This window comes from Chelmon rostratus, chromosome 21, assembly GCF_017976325.1.
Source record: "Chelmon rostratus isolate fCheRos1 chromosome 21, fCheRos1.pri, whole genome shotgun sequence".
Taxonomy (NCBI): domain Eukaryota; kingdom Metazoa; phylum Chordata; class Actinopteri; order Chaetodontiformes; family Chaetodontidae; genus Chelmon; species Chelmon rostratus.
This window is the reverse complement of record NC_055678.1, coordinates 14,191,980-14,210,509: the sequence shown is the minus strand read 5'-3', so window position 1 is coordinate 14,210,509 and position 18,530 is coordinate 14,191,980. Positions and strand designations below refer to the sequence as shown.

Sequence of the window (18,530 nt, the reverse complement as noted above, 5' to 3'; positions counted from 1 at the left end):
ATAAGAAAGAAATTTACTTGTATCCACATACATTCTCTAAATAAATAGACAAATCCTGAAAACCTGGATAACTGGACGAGCCGAACAAGACTAACATGTCTACGATGAAAGACAATGGCACAGATGCAAAATCTGAAGGAACAAGACAGTGAAAAATACCAAAGCAGTAAGTATTTCACTGATGATTTTAGCTCAACTCTTTTCATCATGAAACTCTCACCACCATCTTGATTTACACTATTTTGGCTGTTTCAGAGGTCCTGGTTGTTTTAGAGGGCTTCTCACCAAACCAGGGACAGGTATATTCACAAATGCCTTATCCGTGTCATTGGGATTCCACTGCAAAACATATTTCAGTCTGAAAAATGCACTTAAAATTCATTGTGGAACTAGAATTACACTGAAAAGGACAAAGTCAGTCCGGCAAAGACCCGGTGGTGATTAATCGGGGTACTTGCAATGGATAAGGTCAACGTTAAGCTTTTCAGTGTGCAGAGTGACTCCGCAGTAATAACACCTGCTTTCTCCGGCGAAAACACCGACAGACTTCAGAGAAGCCTTCTCCTCAAAAACTCATTGATATTCTCATTGTTTCACAAACACACTGTTGGAAGTTACTGCAGCCTTATTTCTCTGTCACTCTGCGAAAATGGGACACAGAAGAGCATGTTGTGGACGACACTGCAACTATCAAATTGCCAAAGTCACCTCTACGTGATCAAATACTCTTGGGTCTCGACAGACGTTATTAAATATTTTTAAGGTAGCTCTTTGATTTGATTCAGCTCCCTGCTCTCCAGCAAAATATAATTGCTATCAATCCCTCAGGTAGCGAAAGATGGATGTCTAAGACAGTGGTGGGAGCTGTATTGGATTGGAGTATATTCCATTGTGTGTACCAGAACTGATGAATCATTTATGACTGAAGTATATGATTAATTTGTCCTTGCGGCATGAGCTTGATTCTTTCCATCTTGATGTGCTTGCAGAGTGCAATCAGTCTGAAGTATTTTCTTCTCTAATTCAGACAGAATACAGTTATTACTGGTTTGGCATGTTTGAGCTCAACTCAGGATAATTAAGTCAACATCCTCCTCATGGAGAGTGACTGACAAGCTGGCTCATCATGACAACTTCAGAGAACGTTGTGTGAAGCATGTGTGGGTGCATCCATTGTGTAATGTACTTGTGTGGTTAATATGTGTGTGTGTGTGTGTGTGTGTGTGTGTGTGTGTATTAAGGACTTAAGGCTCTTAATGTCAACTTCTATCATTGGGAAACTTAAATTTAAAGCCGCACAGGTGTTTTCACTTGATTGTTGATCAGTCCCCTGCTCAGGTAGGAGATCGGGTGGAGCTCTGCTGGGGACTGCATGAGGTCAACAACTCTTTGTGCTAATCATGATGCATTCAGGCAATGCTGACAGAATGGAAAAAAACACCATTGCTAGACGTGTAGTCACATAATTTTAATCTCTTAAACTGTTACATATTTGGAGCAGTTTGTTAGCAAGGAACAGAAAAAACAAATTACACACAGCTGCTTTAAAAGTGCCTGAAATGATTACGTTAACTATTTTATCAATGGTTTGTTGACATATCTGTAGTTCTTTTCACCACGCAGGAGATATTGTTGCTGAGTGGGTGTCTGACATGAACGCCTTTTCTGACTTGTAATTACAGTCTATGACGTGAGCACATCATAAGAATAATTACGGTCATTTTACCGCCCTGATAGGTTCAATAAAGCTAACAGGAGTGTGAGGGTGACTCAGCTACAGTGTGTACACGCCCACACGGTCTTCAGAGGACATCTAATCAGCCAAACTAATTGAAGTCACCTGTGCTGTGGATGTGGATATACTACGGATGTTCAGGGCTTTTAAACCTCATCTGCATTGATCATTTGCATTCACTTCATTAGTTTATTAGTCAGGTTAGACCCTCTTCACGGAACATAAAGGTGAAAAAATGTAGCCTGTCATTACAACTTAATGATGTACAAGAACCTTTTTGAAAGTATTCACTGATCCAAGACACAGAAATAACGCTTATTTTCCTGGACATTATTTTGAGCAATAGCAACTTCAGCAAAAAAAAAAAAAAAAAACCTACACACAGACAAACCCTTTCTTAAATAGACTGTAAAGATTTATGGTGTTTGTTTTAAAAAGGCAGCATATACCACTACTTTGAAAAATTATGTTGTCAGGATAAAGAGGCCATATTATGCTTCTTGGGTTTTTCCCTTTCTGCACTGTTATATAGCTTTTTTTTGGGCTGTAAAAGGTCTGCAAAGTTACAAAGTCCACGCCAAAGGGAGTGACTCTCTCCCACCGAGCACTGCACCTGAACACCTGTTCAGCAGTCCAGCCTTTTGTCGTCTTACTTGTCTGCATCACTACTACTGTGTTGCATTCTGTCCACTACATGCTCAGTCAGTATGTGCTGCATACTGCCTGCTAAATGAACAATTAAGTATGCCATTATCAGCAGACTGGTTTCACTGAAGCATACTCAAGCAATAGGTCTTCACTGAATAGCACGACTTTATCGATCACAACATTTACCGGTCTGAGCTGCCATTGAATGAAAATTATTTATCACAAATGTAAACCAGGAAACCACAACCTGGTAAAGGCTGTTTGTTGTTCGTGTTTGATTTAAAGAAGAATAAAGAATTAAGATAGAATATATATTAAAATCAAAGATGAACTGGGCAATGTTAGCAGCTACCGTCGGTACAGAGGAGGCTGCTGAGCTGAGCAGGCGACTGCAAGTGAGAAGAGCCAGGAGGAGGTGCTTTCATACAGTTTACTGAACAAGCACTTAACTTTAACACTAATGATGAATAAACAGACTAAATACAGTGGATAGAAATGTTAATGAAGGCGTCTGCTGTGTTGGCTGCTGTGGTCTGTGTGACTCTGGGGTAAGCTGGACCGTGAGCAGGACTGGCCGGCTGGTTACCTAGCTAAATTTCATTTAAACGTGACTGTCAGCATTTTATCAAAGGGTTAATGACACTTCTTTTCACCAAATGGGAAACATTGTTGTTGAGTGGGAATCTGACATGAACGCTTCCTCCAACTCGATTGCTTGTGATTACAGTCTATGACAGGAACATGGCACAAGAATGATTAAGGTCATTTTACCGGCCTGATGGGTTCAATTAAGCTAAGAGGAATGTGAGAGTGAGAGTCAATGGGCTGCAGTGTGTACACGCCCACACAGTCCTCAGAGGACATCTAATCAGCCAAAATAATTGAAATTACCTGTGCTGCGGGTGTGGGTGTACTATGGGTGTTCAGAGCCTTTAACTCATCCAGGAAACCTCTACAATGTCGATAATTTGCATTCACTTTGGTAGAGTATTTGTTGGTTTTTAGTCCTACCAGGTTTTCACTGATCCAAGACACAGAAATAAGGCCACGCAACAGCTATTTTCCAGGATATTCTTTTAAGCTCAGCAAAAAAACTACACATAGAGAAGACTTTTAAATAAACAGTAAAGATTTAAAGCATTTGTTTTAAAAAGGCAGCATTTATCACTATATTGTAAAATTATGTTGTCAGTTTAAAAGTGATCATAATCTATCCTTTTTATTCTGTTATTTGGTTGAATGTCTAAGCTGTTTAAGACCATTTCCCCCTCTACCATAAAATAGCCCATTACATTCTGCTTGACTTTGCAAAAGTATTCTAACCATTGTAACAGTGTGAATGAGTGTGCATGACAGTCCCATGAAAGCCCACATTTGCAAAGGAAACACTGCAACCCTGACCCCCTCTCTCTCTCGGGTAGCCAATCAGCAGGAACGAGGGACTTTAAAGCTGCCATTTAAGCCACCGCATCGCCATGGTGATGCTTGTTCCAAGCTGGCACGATACAGGCACGGGCTGGATTGCCTTATTAGCTGGCTGAAGGTCACCACTGGAGACAACACTTGTGATATTTGTTGGCATTTTGCAAATGGACAGCAGCTCCCATTACCCCTCACCCCGCCGGCCACAGAGAGCTGCGGGCAGCGGATAATTTCATGTGAAGTTTTGAGGGAAACTAACACGAGCAAGTTCATCGACTGAACTCGCAGTCAGGAGGCAAACACTTTGACTTTGACTGTGCATCTATTTTCCTTGCGGCACTTAATGAAAGAGCAAACAGACATCGTCGGGGTGTGATACGGATGAAATAATTGCTAGTGTCACCACATTATCGAATACCCTCAGCCAGAACAGAATTAATCTATCGCATTCTCTTGAAACCCTGCGATTATCTTTGACAGCCTAATCCTACCAACACACTGAACTCAATGATCCATCGTCTGTGTTTGAATACCGCTTCATTAGTCCAGTAGGCACACAGAATATTCCTCTGATGGTGTGAGGGTTCGGTGGGAAGGGAGTCTGTGTGTTATACGGCGTGTGTGTGGAGTGTGTGTGTGTTTGCATGGAGAGGGGGTGAAAGTGAGAGAGAGTTATTTGAAGGTTGTGAGTCTGACACTTTGAGGCGTGCTGTCTCTGATCAGAACACTGTTGCATATGAATGACCCCCTACCTACTCACCATGAATGTACAATGCATTGGAGGTCTCTCTCCTTCTTTCCCACACACACACAGGCACACACACACTGTGAACTGATAGACAGGATGCAAATGCTTTGACACAAAATGTGATTCATCATGCCTGTCACTGTTGCCTTGTCAAGCCACATTACCAAGCTGAGGATATCTTGCAACACGGTATACTGTGTGACATGCAGTAGACGTGGCAATGATGTAATGATGCTTCTAACCATGACTAATTTAACATGGTAACATCAAATGGATGTAAGCAAATGACAGTTCAGAAATAGATATGGACATACACTCCAAACATATTACTGTGTAGTATGCATCCCCATGTAATATTAATAAACTCCATCAATTATGAATAGCATGTATGGTGCTTCCCACTCATGCTGTGTGAGCAAACATTATCTGTGCATTATCAGTCAAACAACAAATACATATTTGCCTTTACACTGGCTGTTCCTCTTGTAATTACTTCTTATCTTTCTGCTTTCTTTACTTATCTCAAAGTGCATTCTTCTGTCTCTCACTCGCCATCGCTCTCACTTTAAAATAAGGCTTCTCATTGTAAATGAAAGAAAAGACAATGTGACATGTTTTCACTGCACCTTGCTGTCTTTTTTTTTTTCTTATCATATCCCTTTCTGTCTTTGGAGCCTGCCGCCTCAGATTCCTGTGCATCACATGCTGCCTTGGGTCCTAATCTGTCTCCACTCATCTTCATCACACTCTGGAGGCTTGGACCAGGGCATCAGGCACAGGTGCAATGCGAATTCAAATCACCAACTAGCCCTCAACCGCCAGCGTCTGCGTGAGCCTACTGTCACCTGCTTAGTGGCATTGTAACAGTGATTCCACCTCAGATCTTGGCTTCCCCACAGTTTCTGTCCACTATATCTCCGCTAACCTGTGACAAACACACAGCCCGAGAACCGTCCTGCAACCCCCACACATCCAGCAGGTAGGGACTTGTGCTCTTACCTTCTCCCCCCAGCTTGATTTCCAGGCCCTCCAAGGAGTTGGCTGAGTCCCCCTCCTCCAGGGAAAGCCTTCCAAATACGGTGCCAGCCATGGTGAACAACACCTCTCTACAGAGCACACACTCACAGTAACACACCCAATACTGTATCTGAGGCAGACTGAGATCTCGCTCTCTCTCTCTGTCTCCCTATCGGTCCCTGATTCCCTCCTCTTTCTGCCAAACAGCTCCTCGCTCCTTCCTCCCTCTTCACCTGCTCTTGACGTAAATGTGTATAAGCTATGCCTGGCCGAGCGTCTTCCCCTCCGCATGAATGAATGGAAACGAGGGAGGGTTGTGTGCACGAGCAGAGGAAGAGGTGGGGTTGAGAGGGTTGGGGGTGAAAGAGGGAGGGAAGTATGATGCTTTCTCTAAGAGGACGGAGAAAAGGAGGCAGGACGATTGTCCCTCCAGGCTTCCCGGGAGGGGTTAACTAGGGGAAAGAGCAGCAGAAGGTTGGCTCATAGGAAGGAGCATCGGTAAACGCGTAGGGAGCTGACACAAATATGACTGATGACCCTCCATTATTAACGTCACAGGTACAAACACAGCCAGCCTTGTACATGCACTGTAAGAGATTTGTGCTTATTAAGGACTGTATATTTGTGCTCTCTGCTCGTAAATCCAGGAGACACATGTCTGAATTCCTTTGCTGACGGCAGTTAAAAAATATCTGAATATCCATAAAACTGACCCTTCTCTAACCCTTCTCCAAGTCTGAGCAAAAAATAGCCTTGCTGAAAATGCTGCTTTTTAAATTTAAAAAAAGACATGAATTGGTTTGGAGAAACAATTTACTGTGTGTTACTAAAAATGCCAGTCATCTAGACTCAGCCCTCGGCAAGTGTACGAATCAAGACTGACTGACAGCCCATTACAAAAAAGGAAACTCTGCACACATTTTACATCTTCATGGAGCTGCTTTTCTGCCTCTAGATGCCAGCTGACTGCTGCAATTTATTACCACACCATAAAATCCTATAAAGCTTTGAGTTCTAGATTTGGTCGTCTGTTAACCAATACACTGAGACTCTTAATTTCTCAGACATTTGGCCGTGGCTTTTCAATCTTTTATGTGTCTGGATCAAGTGCCCTCAGCAGTGAGTCAAGAGGAAATGCATGGAAGCGTGGCCACGTGCCAGTTCAGAGTTTAATGTGGGCACCTTTTTTGGGTACTCAAAGCAGGAAATATAATTCTACTGCTGTCACAGCACTGCGTTCCCAACTTCAATATGAATGCCAAGGCATACATCTAAAAATTCACTGTAACACAAAGCCAACAAAAGCGGCCATCAGTGTGCCGCCAAATTTGACTTGGATTCCAGTAATTCTGTGGAAACGTTTGCACAAGGGTGTAATACATTTTTTTATTATTTTAGGCAAAAATAGTCACATATTTGGAGCAGTTGCCATGTTTTCAGTTATCGCGCTGACTCCTGCTGTCTGTTGTCAAGTGCCAGACTGAATGTCTTCACAAAATCTTTCCTTTAAATTGAATCTTTCACAGCACCCTTGAAATAGGACCAAGCTGTCTGTTAACATGAAAAACCACTCTCACATTTTAATCCATCTCATAGAAAAACAAACACCCTTCTTCCAATGAGCATCCATTTCATCCAATGAGCATCCATTTCATCCAATGAGCATCCATTTCATCAAACAAGTTGAATTTGGTTCAAAACCCTTAACCCTCTGGGATTCACACTGTACTGTATCAGTCATTACTCCATAATGCATGTTCACACCTGTGCTTGTGTGCATTTGTACCACTGACCACTAGTGGCAGATTTGACGTGCATGTGTGCATGAGTGGAGGGCCGCGAAGGATACAACAGCAAATCCTTCGAGGCATAAATGATCTAAGGCTGGAGTTTTAGCGCTCCATTAGCCAGCTCATTAAGTCACATTAGAACTCGGGAGATGAGATACATGTCCTGAGTGCTGGAATAACCACGAACCGTTCAGTATCTCCTCCCTCTTCTCTCTCTCTCAATATCTCTCTCTCCGACTGACACACACACGCACACACTCACACACACAAAGATGCCCTCGTCATAGCGAGACCGAGCCACTTACCGGAGTCAGAGCTGGATGTTGCCACGGGCATTTTGAAAATTGGTTCCTCCCAGTATCCTCCACAAAACTTGTTAGGTCAACTGCAATGAGAGAGAGTGTGAAGAGTGAGACGGGAGATGCATTGAAAACACTGATGAAGTATTGATTGTCAATATGAATGCAAAATCCTTTGGTTGTCAGACCACTGAGGCAGAATTAAAGTTGAATCAGGGAAAGGAAGGTAGACGAAGAAGAAGAGCAGACAACTGGACTGGTTCACACAGAGCCAGAGTTTTGTATATTTTATGGCTTGGGCTTTTTAAAATTATTTTTATGATAGTTTTATAGTTATAAAAAGTGTTGTTGGGGTTGAGGCCCTTCAAGTTCAACACACAGTGGAAGTCTAAACCCAGCCATGACAAAGAAAACAAATCCTTTTCAGTCATAATCACAGTCAATGGATTGTCGTACGCGCAAAGCTCATTCCTAATTTGTCTTAACGAGCTCCCACACGCCACTGGAATAGAAAAGCTGGTTGTCCCGGTAACACCCAAACAGTTCAAGCAGTCATGTCCGTGGGCAACACTATTAACAACAGTTGGGGAGATGGAGCGAGCGAGTGAATGAGAGGGCAGGCCAGCTAACATTAGCTCACTGAGGATCTCTTGATTCTAATTGATTTATTTAACACCAGGCAGCAAGAAAGGGCAGAAACATCACAGAAAGAAGCTGTGAGAGTTACTGTTGTCCTGAGATTCATAACTAGCATATCAGGTGATGTGGAACTGCTGAAATACACAGAGTGAATAGCAATTAGCTGCGAGGAGAAACAGACAGAAGAAAATAAGAGGGGTGAGGAGAGGACTGTCAGGCAGCTGTGTGGAAACATGAGGTGGGGGGTGAGGGGAAACAGAGGGAGACCAAACAATAGCAATGGTGAGGAAGAAAAGAGCGCAGCTGACGAGGATGAGACCGTGGTATCCAAGGATGCTAATTCCTGGTTGCCATGGCAATAGCTATCCTTGGTGGAACCAGTGCTGCGATGGTCAGAACCCAGCAACGTCACCACGGGGTCACTGTGTTTGAATATGTGTGCGTGCGTCGACATAAAAATCAGATTTCAGCCACATCATCACTAATCAGGTGGAGGGGCGATGAAGAGCCTCTTCACACAACGCTCCAGCATTGAAGGTATTACATGAACTGGCCAAAAGGGGGGGCAGAAAAGACTTCTGCATTCAAAATGCATCCTGCCTGATTTCCAGCATTATTTGTTTGAGAAACTGAATTAAAACACATTGGAATAAGATTTATCTTTTACTAGTGAGCAGCTAACATTTCTAAACTGTCTTATGGTGGTATTTTTCACTAAGAAAGATACTTTACTCTGTCAGTGAACACAAATATGAAGACGTTCTCAAGCCCAGCGGTATGTCATTTTATTAATTTGATTCTCTGGGAACTCAAACATAACTGCAATGTCACCGGTTCGATCGAACCAGTGACCTTTGATGCATGTCCTGCCTCTCTCTCTCCTGCTATTTTCCTGTCTGTCTCTTCACCACACAGAAGAGGCATATTTCAATAACCCAAAGATATTGATCATATTGACTGAAATTCTGGAAGCGATGTCGTATCATTGCTTTTCATAGTCTGATCTAAATAAGGGTTGGAATGAGCCACCTGAAGATTTTTCATAGACTTCATTACTCTAAATGACAGGCTACATTAAATGCATCCTTCCATAAACCTATTATCCACCATTCAGTAATCCTTGCAGTAACCTGGTTTATTTGGCCATATGTTGTGATCCTGTCCGTGGTTTCTGGTCTTCTATATTTAACTGCCTCTCTTTGCCTTATGTAATAAATCTATTTCTCCTAACCCACGGACATGTCATATCATATTTGGAATAGCACCACTTGAACTCAGTGTAAGTGACTCACAGGGACAAGCTGTCACATTTTTCGAGTGTGTATCAATTTTGGTTAAGTGTAGGCGACTTCATTATGTTTTCGAGGTTAGCGATTGTTCGTTTTTTTCCTTCATCTTTAAGTTAAATGCTTTCATTTTGCTCTTTTTTTCTTCCAGTAGGAGGAAGGGCAGGATGGGCAAACTGATCGTGTGTGTGTGTATGTACGTATATGTGGCTGTACAGGGATTTTTTCTTTTCTTTCAGGGGGGCTACGTGAGTATTGAAGGTCTATACATAAAAACATGTAAGCCAAGCAGTGCCCCCTGCATCATTAGTGGCGACAACATGTTTACTTGATTAACAGCTGCAGTTGCTTCAAACTGGTGTGACGCTGAAGCACATTCTTAGATACTGAAGGACCAAGTGCTTTTGTAAAACTCTGATCTATGCGGATCAGGTCCTTAATACCGCATACCAGTCCCCCAGGCTTATCCGTGGCATCCTGTGTTTGCGCTGTGAAATGACAGAGCTTGTTAAAAGTATGCAGAGACCACACGGCTGCTAAGAAGTCAAAGCCGATTGCAGCAGAGCTTGGCCGTGCTGGAGCTGAGCAGACACACTAGGGGGGTTGGGAAGGGTGGAAGGTTTGGGGGTGGGTAGGATGTTCTCTGTGCTCTCACTCTGCCAGTCTCCCCGGTTCTTATTTTATATTACTGATGAGGAAAAATTGGCCAGGATCTAATGATGGTGCAGTCAGCAGTGGTGGCATTTGGTGGCATCCAGCCTGGATGTCTCCTAAGAGTTGCAACCAGCAATCAATCCCTACAATCAAGGATTAAATACGTGTCCTTAATAATCCCATTACGGCTAATACTGAAGTTGAACAGTGTCTAAATAAGTAATCCTTCAATCAGGTCAAAACTGGCATTTCCACACTCACTGTCGTTGCTCAAGTCAGTCTGTCTCTAGAGTAATATGTTGTGTATGTAAACTGTCGCTGATTTACCCTCTGCCTCTATCACTCAACTCACACACACATATGCAGTCACACACACTTACACAGATCTCCATCTCCCTTGCTGTATTGCGTGAAGAAAGCAGCTCAATAGCACAGCTGCAATGACATCACATGTGCAGACCTGCTATCATCTCTACAAGAGGCCAGCTGTGTGTGTGTGTGTGTGTGTGTGTGTGTGTGTGTGTGGTTTTCATGCCTGCACACAGATCTATGATTATGTATCTAGACATTTTTGATGTTCCTTACAGAAGAACCTTTTCCAGCATAACAGCCTCAGTTTAAACTCCTGCATCACCCAAGTCTTACATAACCAGTAATGAGGGAAAAGGTCAAGGCTTTGGTGCCTGGAAATATCCCTAAAATTCACAGGAATAAGCGCAACAGCCATCTTTTATTTTTTTCAGAATGTGATTGGATGGTCTCTCTCTGCTACACCTCTGCTGTTCTTTGAGGTTTGTAACCAATTTGCTTCAAACTGCTTCTCCTTTGCTTTTCAGGGATTTTGTCAGCCTACAGCCTCACATGAGCTGCATAGTGCTGGAAATTATTTTATCACACATTTCTCTATGAGCAAAGATCCCCGGTTCTGGTTGAGGAAAGCGTCTATTTCCTTGAAGGCAGTTCACAGTAGTACGTGCAGACAAATAAAACAGACAGCTGCTCATAAAGCCTGAAACGAAGATGCAATTGTTTAAAATTGCATCTTCTTGCACACTTTGGCCTGGGGCAATGACACAAGTGGTGACCCAGGTGTTTGTACTCCAAGTGTAAAACGCCTTGAGCTCTCCCACAGTGAGGCTGCATTAAAGCCTGTAAACACGCTCACACACACATGCACGCACACACATGCACCAGCGACCAAACAAGTCTTAATCCACACATGCAGGCTGGCGTCAGGCCTAAAAATAACCCTGTGCTCCCACAGGTTCAGCTCCTCTCATTACTTTACAAGGGAAAACTGTCGTATCCAAGACAACCGTGAGCAGCTCTTCGCCTTCTCCCCCAGCGCTTTTCCATGGCAACAAGGGAAAATGCGTAAAATAATAATAAGTTGGAGCTAAAATTGGGTCTATTTTTTTTGGATTTGAGTTCCACTTCAAAAGAGAGTTGCTCTATATGAGGATAGCATTGTCACGGTTGAAAAAAAAAACAAGAGTGTAGCATTCACACAATAGGCAAGAAATCGATTTTGACAGAGCCCACCAACCAAAACTAAGGCTTTAACAGCTTTCTTGCTATAGTTAAGTTGAGCATTTTTTTACTTTGACTTCAAACCTATTGTATTTGGCTCCAGTAGCCTGAGTGCAGTACATAAACCTTACCCGATCATATGTAATCACACCTGTACCTTTTGTTTCATGTGCATAGATTTAAAATAATATCCCCCTGAAACCTCTGCTGCCACTTTAATATAATCAAGGGTGATTCAAATGTCATTTCTGCTGCTTAAAGCAATGAAAAATGACATTTGACAAAAATCACTGTAAGATATAGTTTCCACAGAAAAACAAAAAGAAACAAATCTGTCAGAGTTTATATTATTGTGGGGATGTCACTTAAAAGGCTTCATGAAAACTACCACTGGAGCTTCTTTTAAATATCTGCCTTCAAGTATCTTAAAGAAAGCGCCAGGATGTTTGTGCTTCTCTGTTGTCAAACTAAATTCTAGATTAAACTCTTTTTCAACAGATAATATTAAAGCAATTCATTCAATCTTGCCTTCTGGGGCTCATATCAACACCCAAGTCACTACAAATGCCTGAACAAATCAAAATAAAGTGTGGAAGTCTTCTGAAGGGGAGGATAAATTCAAGTGCAGTTTAAAGCCCTGTGCTGCATGGCTGAATGATTCCGAAAATTAGGCTGTGTCATGCCTCTCGCATGCATATTGATGCACACAATGTGCTATTACTTGGCAGTAAGAAAACAGCATGGAAAAGAACAGTCCAAGCATTTTTCCCAGACACAGATTGAACAATGAAACTTAACGTGCCTTGAAAAGTCTAATCGTAAATGATCAACCACCAGCTCACAGGTTTGGAACTCATTAGCCACCACGGCCACATGAGCAACTCAGAGATCCTCAAACAGTAACAAATCAAGCCACAAATTCCTTATCTCCTGCATAATTATTAGCATTTTGCGATGTATGATTTTATTACCAAGGAACGACCACCATCAATAGATATCACTTCATGGCAGATATCTAATAAAACCTGATGAACTCAGTGCTATGGGTATTCCTTTTCCCCCAGCTGATACAGATTGTAATTAATGTAATTAGAATTAAATGTCATGTACATACCACTGAGAGGGTAAAGGACTCAGGCAAAGTGCTGAGAGCCAACTGGGGGGAGCGTTTACAATCACCACCCTGCCGGGATTTCATTAAAGAGCCCCACTTCTCTGAGGAAGCAGCCGGGATGGAATACGCTGAATGAATGTCACTGTTTCAATGTCACTCAAAACTCTCTCTGGAGAGAAACTCTGGAGGTTAAAGCCGGAATATCAAATAGCAAATTCCCACTTTTAAGACAACATGGGCACGTCTGCTCCTCTATGTATTTGTTGCCATTTATTAAGGGACAGTACAAAAAATTTTCAGGTGCTAAATAAACAGTTTTACAGCTAATCTGCACTCACACACATCTTCACTCCATCCTGAACTACACCAAAAAGTCTAAAAATAAATATGAATGAGATCAGATGATCATGTGTAAGAGGTATTTGACTGTCTACCATAATCAAAGTAATAACGTTATGCCAAGTCATATGGTCGGGCGTTTCCTCCCGACAGCTGTTCCAAAGTGCACAGCAAAACATATGGAAAGGTAAGTTAAGTTCAGTGCTTGTTGACGTGCAGAAGAGAGAGAGAAAGCTGTGTGAAGCATGCACTCCCACTTTTTAGACTGGTAAGCTCTGGTAATCTGGTAATCCATGCATGTAAAGGAGGCCCACCACCACCCACACACATACACAAATAAAATTGATATTTGGAGTGAAACAACAAGACTGCAACCCCTCCTAGCATAGTGGGAATGCTGCTGATCTGCAGGACCAACGAGCAGCCATGTCCCACATCGTAGAGGTCGCTGGAGGATCAGCACCTTGGACAGTGATCATGACGGACAGTGGTTGAATGCTAACGTTAGCTAAGGGTAGCTTGAAATTTGGCCCGATATCCCTTTAGAGTTTCACAATCGATTGTCTTTTTAGTTGCTGATCAATCAGCAAGTGGTGAAACGATAGCGATTTGTCAGATTCTCTACGTTTATATGCCTTGCAACCAGGAATGCAGCAGTACGACATTGTCCTTCTGTTAACATCTTTTGAGCTTCCCACCCTGAGCGTGAGGAAAAAGGCCACCGTTTAAATGTGGTCTGTTGTGCAGAATGTTATAAAAGCTTCGTCTGTAAAGCAGGAGAATGTTAGGCTAAACTGTAGGCTATGCTACTGATAATACTGACAACGTGAACATTATTTGACACCAATGACATTTTCAGTTTGTCATTGATTCTTGATCCTAAGCCTCTGGGCAGAACAGACAACAAAAAATAAAAAAAGAATCTACAACCATGCTAGCAGCTGTGAGAGGAGCAATGCTTTAAACTAAAGGTTGATTCTAGCATGCTAACATGCTCACGATACTAAACCCTAACATGCCAATGTGTACCAGGTGATGTTTACCATGCTTTCTGTCCTAGTTTACATGCATGTTAACATGCAAACATTTGGCAATCAGCATTAAACATGGAGCACAGCTGAAGGTGATCGTTAGTCTCGCAGATATTTGAACAAAACGAAATTCTGAGCAAATGGTGATGCTATGTGAAAAGTCAGGTATAACCATAGTCTCTTCTGTGATATATATATACAGTGCCTATCATAAGTATTCACCCCCTTTGATGTTTTACCCTTTTATTGCTTTCATAAATCAATCATGGTCAATAAAATTTGCCTCTCTTAACAGAAACATTTATTGGAAAAAACTCTTTAATGTCAAAGTGAAAACAGATTTCTATAAAGTAATGTTAATAAAATAAAAATATATCAATAAAAATAATTGTTTGCATAATTATTCACCCCCTTTTTTATTTAATGGTCTAATTCAATAGAATACTTATGATAGGCACTGTATACACACACACACACACACACACACACACACACACACATATATATACACATATACACACACACACACGTAGACATTAAGACTTTTCACTGAATAAGTGAAAAATTGGACCTGATGGTGGCACTAGATGCCCAATTTAGCAGACTTCACACTCTGGGAGACATGAATGTCAGTATCAAATTTCATCGCAATCCTTGATGAGATATTTCGAAAAGTGGTGGATCGACCAGACCGACTGACTTTGCCATCTGCCAGCAAAGCTAAAAACATCACCTTTCCCATTAAAGATGTGTGTATGTAAACACAATGATAAAAACAGGAGGATGCAGTCACTGTAATGCCACAGCCTCAGTATGTGGAGATCTGTGCCAAAGGGGATGAGGTGGCAGGTGTGAGAGTAAATGAGCAGATCATTTTTATGAATGACACCACAGAGGTTGGGAAAAAGATGCTGAGACTGTGTGAACTGCTGCAGATTAATCTCCCTGTGGACTCCAGTGTGGATGGGTCCTACTTTTAAAGCCTTGCTGTGTGCCAGCTACAGTTGATTAGAATTCCTGTTTGATGCAGTAATTAATCATTCAGTCCGTCAAAGCAGTAAAACTGCACAGCGTCACTGCACCATTGAAAGTGTTCTTATTAATAGTATTCGGTGTGTGACGTCAAATAGCCAGGGTGAGGTCTGACTTCTTCGGTATAGTAAGATCTGGGTGAGGATCAGGGGGCACACAGGGATAGCTCTTTGAATTTTTCAGAGCGTGTGACCAATTTTAAAGGATTTGTATTAATTAAATGTCAAGTACGCGTTACTCTGAGGCTCAGACATGTCATGGTCACATTGTCTACACCACCACACTGCTATTTCTGTCCTTATTTGATCCAATTCAGTGTCTCATACAAAATGTATTCAAATCCTCCTCAGAGAATTTAGAGTGAAGGACACATTTTTGAAGTTTAAAGAGTCCAACTTCAAGCAGAGTGTCTATTGAGGAACCAGACCTGCTGATCTTGTAGCCAATCCCCAAAGTGGCCAAAAGCAGGGAAATTTATGGTAAACCTCCCACTTCCAAAACAGAAACTGATAAGAAAGTTGAAGTTTCTTTAATCCCGGACAAAAGCTCTTTGAAATAAAACCTATATAACTGTGGTTTGATGTGATAATTCAACCGTGGGAAAGTATATACTGTATAGTCTGGACTATGTCAGCACCTTTGTTTAAAAGAGTTATCACCAACATGATTTTGCCTGATAGATACAATCTGCATAGACTAAATAAACCAGGAAAAACACAGAAAATCCGCCATTTTCTCCCTTTTCAGTATTATTCATGGCTGTGCTATATGCACAGTCTAGTAAGAATGTTTACTTTTACTGAACTGACAAAATAAATTTCCTCCAAATTTTGCATAGTTGGCCTCAAATGTTGAACCTTAGAGTTGCTTGTTGATCAGGTCTAATGGTTAATTTGCATGTAAAGTGAAGTCATGTCACTGCAATGGCCCTCCAATATTCCCTTCCAGGACAACAAGCAGCACAGCATGAACTTCACATTGCTCTGACTACTGCATTTATCTGCCTGAATAGTCACAAATGGACAGTGCATCTCCTTTAACAACTTAAAATACAATAACCTCTTTCCTGCTGGTGGAGGACATTTGAATACTTCCTCTGCAGTAATACAATGTCCTCACAGATACATAAGAGAGCATGAGACAGAAAAGACAAGATCATAGATGTTTGAATAATATTCATAATCACCAGCTGAACTTGGGTGAAACTGCACAGTGTTTTTGCAAAAGATGGGCTACAAATTTAAGGCAATTTTAAGGTGAAAATACAGGCCTAACATTGCGTTGGGTAAGAATTATGGCACAAAGTATAAATGTATAAAAATATCACGCTTTGAGAGGCAAAGTAAGTGTTAGAAATCTGGAAACCATTTTAACTGTTATGTAGGATACAGCGACGTCTGAAATCTTCTCCTGAATGAAGAACTGGGTCAGGGTTAAATATAACTGGATACCTTGCAAGGAATGAAAGGTACACTTTATTTCTTTCTTCCTTATTTTGTTTGAGGTTTATTTAATTCTCATTTTTGCTTCTGTAGCTGTCAGTGTGGAAACTGTTGAAATGTTTCGGTCTAGTCTTTTTTGAATGATCTTCTAGTGAAATTTGATATTATGTGCGCAACAGGTGATGAAACTAGGGAGGAAACCCCAATGTCCAATTCTGCTGCTTCTATACTGTTCAAAGATAGGCAATAGAGGGTAGTGTGTATGTTTGTAATATAAACATATAGATTAAAAACACTTTTCAAAAAAGGTGACAATGTAGAAAAGAAAATACAAAGGATACTGATTGGCTGTAAGCATGAAAACAATTTAGTTCAATTTCTATCGGGGAAACAAGTTTTGCACTAATGCCGATGAAATCATAAATCTAAATATCTTTAATCTAGTTTGGACCATTTTGGATAATTTAACTGCTTAATTGGCAAACTGAATCTCGCTCTCTGGCCAAACCTTAGTTCCTTAATCTTTTAAAACACTGCCTCAAAATCTTTATATTATTATTATTATAATGGCCTATTTATAGATCTCTGTCTTACTATTGTTTGTTTATCCTGCATGTCAGACACACAAACACAGCACCTGCCCTTCTCTTGGCCCACACGCGCTCCAACATCTGTGCACGTCCCCGAATGTGTGGGCATGCGCAATGGCAGTGAACAGGTGCATGACGCGCATCCAGTCGTTGTCCTCAACATTATTGTTTGAATTCATTTCCACCACTCAGACGAAGCATACATTATTTCTGAACTACGCTGTCGAGGGCGGGTGTATAACGAGTTGTCGCCGCTGTACAGGTGTAAACAGCCTCAGGTTAATTAGGCTAGCTTAATCACAATTTCATGTGGCCGCTGATTGAGGCAGATACACGGCGCACGAGCCCATGGTGGAGGTAATGCGTAGCTTTCTCGTGCTGGATGTGCGTTTCCTCGTTGTCAGAGAAAGAAAAATGATAAACGAGGCTAAACAAAATGTGTCTTAAACGCCATTAATAAGGGTAAAAAGACAAGTAAAACAGTATCTAGCTGCGTGTACCAACACCAACCTGGAGAAGGTGGACTACATCTCCGGGAAGGCTTCGCTTAAAAACGGCAGTATCGCAACGCACCAAGCCAAACTAAACAGCACGTTCCGGCGGTGGAAAACAGCTAAAGGTTGAAGCGCTCACCTGCCCGGTCACCTTTATCCGGATGCCTCCTCGGTCTGAGATACAGCGGGCTTTCTGAGACGTCTCCGGCGGTCTCCTCGCAGCTGTTGAAGCACGGCGGCAGGTCCCTGTTTAATCTATGCGGTCACTTTCACAACACCGAAGCCAACAGCAGCCCACACAAACTGCTATCTTTAACGAGACCTTACCTAAAACGGCTCGCGCGCTCTTACAAATAGCCCCATTGATTAAAAGCCAGTTGGCTGCTCCGGTAGCACTGACCCTGATTCCCGAAGGATGTCCGCGAGGGTTTTCTGGTGACAGCCGCGTCTTCTGCTATGGTACCCCGGTGTGAAGTTGAAGCGTGTCCGCTGCCGTCGATATGAGCCCCGTACAAGAGCAGCAAGGAGACACGCTTTACTCACTCGTGTGCTTTTCCTGGTGATATAGTGACATCTAGTGGCAGCGGCGAGAACAGCGCGTACGGTTGGTTTTATTCGAAAATTAATGAAGAAATATCAAAGCGTGTGTGTCTATTTAATACTTTCATCCCATTCAGATCTTTATTGTAAAGAGATTGATTTTCATACAAATTATTTACA

The 18,530-nt window shown here is 41.9% G+C and overlaps 1 protein-coding gene across 2 annotated transcripts in view; it reads right to left on the bottom strand.

The window, feature by feature from the left end:
• The window catches only part of mpp2b (membrane palmitoylated protein 2b), a 39,299-nt gene extending 21,034 nt beyond the window's left edge, over positions 1 to 18,265 (bottom strand). Inside the window, exons 1-3 of one of the 2 annotated variants that reach the window (XM_041962651.1) lie at positions 18,138 to 18,215; positions 17,950 to 18,056; positions 7,666 to 7,745 (exon numbers count right to left, since the gene is read on the bottom strand). In XM_041962651.1, coding sequence (XP_041818585.1) covers positions 7,666 to 7,696 — 31 coding nt within the window. In that variant the 5' untranslated portion in view covers positions 7,697 to 7,745; positions 17,950 to 18,056; positions 18,138 to 18,215. Of the gene's footprint in view, positions 1 to 7,665; positions 7,746 to 17,949; positions 18,057 to 18,137 lie in introns of both variants that reach the window. The other variant, XM_041962652.1, reaches the window with a different exon arrangement.
• Between the last annotated feature and the right edge of the window lie 265 nt (positions 18,266 to 18,530).